The following is an 8,230-nucleotide window of genomic DNA, read 5'->3' on the forward strand; positions in this document are numbered from 1 at the left end:
TAATTGTTGAACTCTGATTTCTAGAATGTGTATAGAGTATCAGTACAAATTTAAAATAAACATAATACAAAAATAATCAGAGTTAAAATAGCAGAATACCAGAGCAAATTCAGAGGATAAAATCAATCTAATGATGCAATTAAAAGACATCTACTGAGAAGCCACAACTGAGAAGGCCCCTTCTCCATTTACCAAGCACACCTTCTGTAAAGGCAGTGACAGTTCAATACAGTATGGGCTTCAAGTTACAGACATTACCATTTGGGCAGACTCAGGCTGTGATTACATGGTCAAATATTGCAGGATTTTTTTTCTGCTTATAGACTGGATGAATTCTAAAAAAAATTACTGACTACATGATGCAAAGGTGATTCAAATTGGCCCAGCCCTTTTTGTTCCCAAAGTGGGTTCTTTTCCTGCCATTGGGAGGCATCTACTTTTTAAAGTCAGAATGATTCAAACAGGATTTTTCCCCATATGGTTAGTTGTGACATGATCTAGTAAAGGTGGGGTGGGTGGGTCTGCAGGTAGTGTATCAGTAATGAAGGCAGTTGGGGTGAGGTGTTCAGGAACGGGGAAACAAGCTCCTGCATTCTTTCCTTTTCCCCAATCATACTCTGGCTTTCACATTTAAAAAAAACCCTCTTACATATATGAGATTAGCACTAGATCATCCTATTGTCTTATTGTTGGGTCATCATTATTATTTCCCATATTTACACCTCCGTCAGTTCCCTGTCGGGAGAGGCAGGACAAAAGGAAGGATCAGCATAGGTGGGACTACAGGAAAGGGGGGGAGGAATGCTGTGGGCTGGAATGTGAATCCCATCACATCCAGTATGAACAATGAACTCCAAAATCAATCTGCACCTCCTTTGTAAGCACTGACTGCAATCTCAAATATAATACAGGATGCAAATCAAATCCAGTGCAATTACATCCTCAGATGGAGCTGGCAGTATTTCATATATTTTTAAAGATCACATAACCTGATCAGCACCATCATATTTAGACTGTGCTTAGAAACAGTCTGGCAGGTATTTGGAAAAGATTGGTTTCACTCAGCCAGTCTTTATCACCAACTTAAAAATTACATTTAAGCCACTTGTATTTCCATCCTCTTCAAATGTAACCTGGCCATTTCAATGCACTGCAGTGTCATAATCTAGATGTCATGAGAATACAAATAATAGTGGTCAGATCTTTTCTATGATAGATTGCAATTGGCACATATTCTGCCTGGCAGAGGGCACTACTTGCCACAGATTTCATCCAATGGTAAGGCTGCATCAAAAACACCCTCAAGCTTCATAACCAGGTATTTTACGGGGACTACAACTCTATTTTTTTATTTATTTATTTATTTGATTTATATCCCACCCCATCTAGTCTGGTCGACCACTCTAGGCGGCTTCCAATAAGGTGTATAAGATAAAACATAAGAATTTTACAAACAGTCCATAACACATACAATAATAAAACAAATAATAAATGAAAGAAAAAATAAAGAAAGAATTAAATATTGACAGGACAAACTGAATAATTAGATAAATGAACCACTCCACAACAGATGTCGAGACTAAATTTTGCTAGCGCTCATCCAGCCCATCATTGAACCAAAACACAGATTTAATCTCACGTCATCTTGATGAAAATATATAGAACTGACTGTCATCAACATTCCAAGGACACTTCAAAGTGCTGGATAACCTCACTAAAAAGCTTTAGGTGCAAACCAACATGTGAAACAAGACAGATGTTTCAAAAAATTTAACACATGTTTCTAACAGGTAAAACACAATCTTCTGAATTTCACCGTAAGGGCAATACCTCAGTTCTCTTCTGCGATGGATAGCATGATGGATATTCATGACAGGGGATCATCAGAACTAGGAGAAAGGGAATCCTTGAAAAAAAAATTCAGTTGTAGAGTTCTGCCATGAAACTAGGAATTGTCTTATTAATACACTACTGACTGAAGAGACTGACATAGTTATGTTTCATCATGCCTAACCAACATCAACTTTAACTAATTAAACTAAGATCCCAATGCAATGATTCTCCTTTTCTTCCACAGTCGAATGTTCCACAATACGAAGACTGTGATAATGGCCCTCCTCTGCCTTCCCTTTGATAATTTCTGGATTCACTATCATTTGTCATTTAGATCACATGCTCAAACAGCCACATTTATTTTAGCTCTGTCCATCTGCACAAAAGAGTACCTTGCTATGACAAGTTTACAAGGCACTCTGAGAGCACTCAAATTCATCCCGCTCTGGACATTAACATTAGTACAGATCTTAAGGTGTTACCCAGAGCATTGGCTGGTCCTATTTTGTGGGATCAGCTTCAGTCTGACAATGTGGATCCCTCCATGTTTATTCTATATGAAGCTACTCCTGAGAGCAGTTCAAAAGCTTTACTGTAACTGGTACAGAATTCAACTACAAAAATTGGGGGTGGTTTATCTAGATGAAATTATTGAGAAGGAATCACATTTTGTACTGAATTCAATTTAAAGTGCTGGTGCTTACAGGTAACAAAGCAGTTTTATGTTCAGATATCTAAAGGAGTACCTCCTTTCATAAAACCATGTCTGCACACTGAGATCATAAGAGAAGGCCCTTTTGGACATTTCATAAATAATAAAGGTGGATTATATCCGTATGAAAGAGAAGTGGTTACCTAATTCTGGACTGCCCTCTTTAAAGAACCACACCTAGTGCTATTACTGCTCTCCTTTCAGCACCCCATTACAAACTTTATATGCACTCAAACATTTCCAAAATGAATGTTTATGAGCCTGAAATCCATTTTTGAAGAACCAGTTTTAAAATATATCAAAATAAAAAAATTTCAGATTGCATGTCACTCAAGAGGAAAGAACTTAATATATCCTTGCTAAATTTTTGATACGCTGCTCAATATCTAAAGTAAAAAATGAATGAAACCTACTACATATTGCACAAGCAATTCTACAGTCAATCAATCCAGTTCTCATATACATGGGGACTCACTGCCTTTATTCAGCAGAAAATACAGCTGCAACACGATGGAAAAACAATCTTATATCACATTTCTGAAACGTAAAGCTCAGTGTAAGGAGCAGGACCTTCAGGCATCAAAACCAAAAAACATTCAGGAAAAAAAAACATTTAGAATTCAGGCCTCCAGTTGTTTACAGTACAGTACAGAAATCTTTGTATGTCCAGCCCAACAAGTCACAGGGTCTTCACGAGAAATTCACAAAAGTTTCCCTCCTAAACATTACTCTAAATCAGTCTTCTTCAGCTGCTGCAACCCACATGTGTTGAACAACTCCTATTAAGCTTGGTTGGCCAGGAAATAGGAGAGTTGTACCTCAATATATGTGCAGTTCACTACACTGAAGTAGCCTGCTCCAAATAACAAACAAACAAAAATCCAAAGCATGGGGCAAGTAAGTCCATAAAACCAAGGGATTCTGGGGGGTGAGGAGTCCTATGCATCTTAAACAGAAGCACTTTGATTGTACAAGGAAGTATGGAAATGTATGTTATTTTGATTCAGATCATTAGCTCATTAGGCCCAGTACAGTGGTGCCTCGCTAGACAGTTAACCCGCATGACAGTTTTTGCGCTAGACACTGACTTTTTGCAATTGCTATAGCGATTTGCAAAACAGTGATTCCTATGGGGGAATTTCGCTGGACAATGTTTGATCCCTGCTTCGCAAACCGATTTTCGCTAGACAACGATTTTGACAGCTTCCTCCGCGTTCGCAAAACAGGTGTTTTGGGGACCTAAGCTTCGCAAGACAGCGATTTAAACAGCTGATCGGTGGTTCACAAAGCGGCTTTCCTATGGCCGATCTTCGCTAGACAACGACGATTCTTCCCCATTGGAACGCATTAAACAGGTTTCAATGCATTCCAATGGGGAAATGCTTTTCACTAGACAATGATTTCGCTAAACAGCTATTTCAGTGGAACTGATTATCATCATCTAGCGAGGCACCACTGTATTCTCAACAGTTCGGCAGCAACTCTCCATGTTTCACCAGGACTCTTCTCTAGCCCTACCTACTCAGATATTCAAGGGACTGGAATGTTTTATATGCAAATAGGAGCCCTTCCATTGAGCTGTGTCTACATAGCAACTATTTCAAAGCTAAGAATAATTTTAACAGCAATTTACTATATGGAATGACCACCAATCATTTATTTTAATGTCAAAAATCCTACTAAATACACCTGAACACTTCATATAGCTCTTTGGAACTTAGCCTGTATCATTCCTGAGTCTGACTCAGGAACAAATCATAGTACGGGAAGTATGGGAAGGGAAGGCTTTGTGGGCCTGTCATCTGGTGATCCCTGGGACAGATTAAGCCCTATATTCCAAAGCAGAGACACACTTATTTAAGTACTTCTGAAAACTGTTAAGTACTGGCAATGGCAATTAAAAACTGAAAATAACTTCCAATTATGTTTTCAGCATAGAATGAAAGAGTGCACAAGCTACCACAAATATCAGCTTCAGGAAACAGTAGTTTCAAAGACATCCGTGATAAAAAAAAGAAACTGCAAGACAGCCAACAGCCACAGAAGCTGTCCCCATCAGCTTTTGTACCTTAAGTCCCACCAAGAACATACACGTCACTATGAGATAAACAAGAAACATGCTTTTTTTCAACTACTGTACATTTATATATTCACAGGCAATTGAACAATGTATTGTTATTTTTTAAGCTACCTTTTCAAACGATGCAAAGAGCCTTGGGTCTTTTAAAGGAGTAAACCTATTTTAAATAAATAAATATTTACCATTTATCGTAAAGACAAATAATGAACTAGGAGAAACTAAGAAAGTCAAAGTCACTGCTGGCCTATCAAATGGTCACAGAAGGACAGTCCGTAGCTGGTTGGGTTGGTAGAAGCCACACTTGAGTGTGAGGGGAAAAAAATGAGAACTGAAAAAGAGTGAATTCTTAGCAACCCTTATAAAAAATCCTCTCCCAACTAGGCTGCTACTATATCCTAGCAGGAGAGTACACATACTACAGGTTGAGTAGAAGCAGGCCAAGCAGCATCCTTGAATTAAATCCTCCTCATCGCCCCTTTCCATTGCCACCTTCTTCACCACCAACCACCCTGACAGAAACCACGACCCTCTGGGCACCTTTCCCACCCACCCCAACCCATACTCACCTGTCCCCGCCCCCACCCCCAAGCCACACCCCCAGCGCCTTTCCCTCCCCCCCCACCTTCGTCGGCTGCCGCGCGCGCTCCCTCGCCTGGCCTCGCGACCACCCGAAACACCCTCCTCCCTCCCTCCCTTTCGCCCCCACCCCCCCTCAGAAAGACAAGCCTACCTTTGGCCTCACAGTCCGCGCAGTACTTGTTATCCTCCTCCCTGAGGAGCTTGGCCAGGATGGCCTGGTGCTGCTCGTTCTGCTTCTGCGCCTTCTCCCGGCACGAGCGGGTGGCCATGGCTCAGAAGGGCAGAGAAAGGAAGGAAGGGGGGGGGAAGAAAGGGGGGAGGGAGGGGAGAGATATTGGGGGGCCGGCCGCGCGGCAGGTGGCCTGAAGCGAGCAGGCGCTCAAATGGGGGCCCCGAGGGGGGGGAAGGGGAAAAAAAAGGAGAGTCGGGCGGGCGCCGACACTTAGCACCGAAAGGGAAGAAGTTCAGCCGAAGCCGGCAGCCCAAGAGGAGCGGCGGCGGCCGAGCTTCCGACCTCTTCTGCTTCCGTCACGCCAACAGCGAGAGGAGCCCTCGCGAGCGCAGCCAACCAGCGGCCGCCTGGAAGTCGGGCAAGGCCGGCAGGAGGAGGAGGCGGAGGAGGGGACGCGGCAGGCCCGCTCGGCTTCCGCCACCGGAACTAATCCTGGCGAGGGGGCGCCATCCGTTCGCAGGACCACCACCTCCTTCTCCTCGTCGTCTTCCGTCCTTCCTTGGGATGACGCGTCTCTTAAGTCTTTTTGTCTCCCTACTCGGTACAAAGTAGTCCCTGCGGTGTGTGTCGTGGCGGCCACGCCGAGGCTGAGGGAGAAAGAGAGGGAATTCCGCCGGAGGGTGGCAACAGATCCCTCGTACATCCGAGGGCGGGGCGGGGGACTGGAGCGTCTGAATGAAAGAGGCCTATACTAGCAGGGGGGGGGTGAGGTACGTTCACCTCAGGAGCCTGAATGCGGCCACCTTCGCCCGCCGAGGGGCTTAAAATGGGCAGTAGGTAGTCATTCCTTACGAGGCCTGCGGGGGGGGGGTACGTCCGGAGAGAAGAGCCTCTTTTTCCCGCCCGCAAGAGGACTGGGAATGACGGGCGCCAACGTCAGGGTCGCCCAGGCCCTCTTGGGCTTCACCTCCTCGCCTGGCTGCCCGCCCGCCCGCAAGAAGCCGCCACGAGGGAAACTGGGCCCGTCTTGCCCTTTTCTTTTTTTCCGTGCTAGCCTAGCCCGACTGCTCTGAAGCACCGCTCCACCCAATGCCCGCTCCCAGACGGGGAAACAGAAGGAGGCAGATGGCCTTTGCAAGTGAAGGAGGTTTTGGCAGCATCGGGGGATTAGGAAGGTCTCTACATAGTGCACCTGGAAAGGAACTGCGGCTCACCTTCCCCTGGGAAGCTAATAAGCCAATGGGTTCTGTATCTTTCTTACTCGATTGGCGTGCAGCACAGGCCTAAGCAACGTTTTCTCAGAAGTAAATCCTGCTTTTCAAGGTGTACTGCTAGTGGGCTGGGGATTGTGGCCTTGCCTATCGTTAGGTGAGAAGTGCGGATGTCTCATTCCAGAGAGTTCAAGTTCCCTTATCAATCAGGGCAAAACCTAGCAAACTAGAGGAATTAAGAATTTGAAGCCAAGGCCTGATTTCTTTTCTTAGCAATGATAGAGTGAACACTCAGATTTTAACCTGGGAAATTAGAGTATATCAGGTCATCCTCAGTACCTAGCATAAAAGTGGAAAGAACATTCTCTAAAATGCTCCCCAGACTCCAGATATTCTTGGACTTCAACTCCCAGAAATCCTGGCCAGCAGAGGTGGTGATGAAGGCTTCTGGGAGTTGTAGTCCAAGAACATCTGGAGGCCCAAGGTTGGGGACCACTGCAGACACAACTAAAGCAATGCAAACCTTTTGCCTACTTGTGCTTCCCAGGCCAAAGTTGGGAACCACTAGTTTAGTACATAAAGTTGGGTACCACTGGTCTAGTGCAGTACATGAAAATCCATTGTCAGTGCACCTCCCAAATCACCATTCTTCCAAAAGAGATAGATATTATATAGATGAACAATATATAATTTCAGAATAATGGCTATGCTGTTTGTCTGGCTACATACAGTATAAAGCATATACTGTACTGTAGATTAGAAAGTAATTATAAGGAACTAGTGTCAATCATATATTACTTAATGCAATGGGTTCTTGGCATGTCACATCAATACATGCAACCCTTAATGCAGTGCAGCTAGCACAGGCCATTTGTGATTCCAAATAATCATAGGAATGAAAATCATGATCTTGAAGGACAGGAGAGCTATTATGAAAAGGGGAGAGGCATAGGGGGAGGGGCATGCCATTAATGTCTTATCAGTTGCATTCCTATTAGAATTGCTACAACATATCAGTGTGTAGTTTGGTGTATGAAGATCTTATAATGGTAAGTGAATCATAGGCAGCCTTGCCATCTCTCCACATATGTCTGTGTTATGCAAGTGCATTGCATGGTGCTGCTATTTTAAATCAGATGATTGCATCCTGGGATGCCAGAAGTGGCCATGCAGCACTTTGAGTTTTCTGTTTTCATGAAGAGCTGCAATTCCGAGTCACTGTGAATGTATTTATATCTTTAAAAGAATGTTTGAGGCATCTAGATGAGTCATGCACTGACTGTACTAAGTCTCTACAGAAATTATATAATAGCTTTGATGCCACAATCACAAAGGGCAGCTGAAGCCAGACAATATTGTAATGAAGATTAAAACTTGAATTTCTGGGAAGTAGCCAGAGGTATTATTAACTGCTGCTTTTAAAAGTTCACCATTCTTTTAATATATTGCAAAAGTAGTATTATGAGCACAACTTCTCTATCCTGACCTCTAATGCTGTGCAAATGTCTAAAATGTTGTGTCAGAATTACAGTATCTTAAATTATAATAAATGGATATATCTAGTACAATTTATGTTTTTATAATAATAATACAATTTTCTATTATATCCTGTTTTTCAATATATTCAAGTACAGTATATGTGG

The 8,230-nt window shown here is 43.2% G+C and overlaps 1 protein-coding gene across 2 annotated transcripts in view; it reads right to left on the bottom strand.

Annotated features, from left to right (window-relative positions):
* The window catches only part of SMAP1 (small ArfGAP 1), a 75,988-nt gene extending 69,955 nt beyond the window's left edge, over nt 1-6,033 (bottom strand). The window contains exon 1 of one of the 2 annotated variants that reach the window (XM_073000039.2): nt 5,356-6,033. In XM_073000039.2, the coding sequence (XP_072856140.1) occupies nt 5,356-5,473 (118 nt within the window). In that variant the 5' untranslated portion in view covers nt 5,474-6,033. The remainder of the gene's footprint in view (nt 1-5,355) is intronic. The other variant, XM_073000042.2, reaches the window with a different exon arrangement.
* Nucleotides 6,034-8,230: the final 2,197 nt, after the last annotated feature.

Source organism: Pogona vitticeps, chromosome 1, assembly GCF_051106095.1.
Source record: "Pogona vitticeps strain Pit_001003342236 chromosome 1, PviZW2.1, whole genome shotgun sequence".
Taxonomy (NCBI): domain Eukaryota; kingdom Metazoa; phylum Chordata; class Lepidosauria; order Squamata; family Agamidae; genus Pogona; species Pogona vitticeps.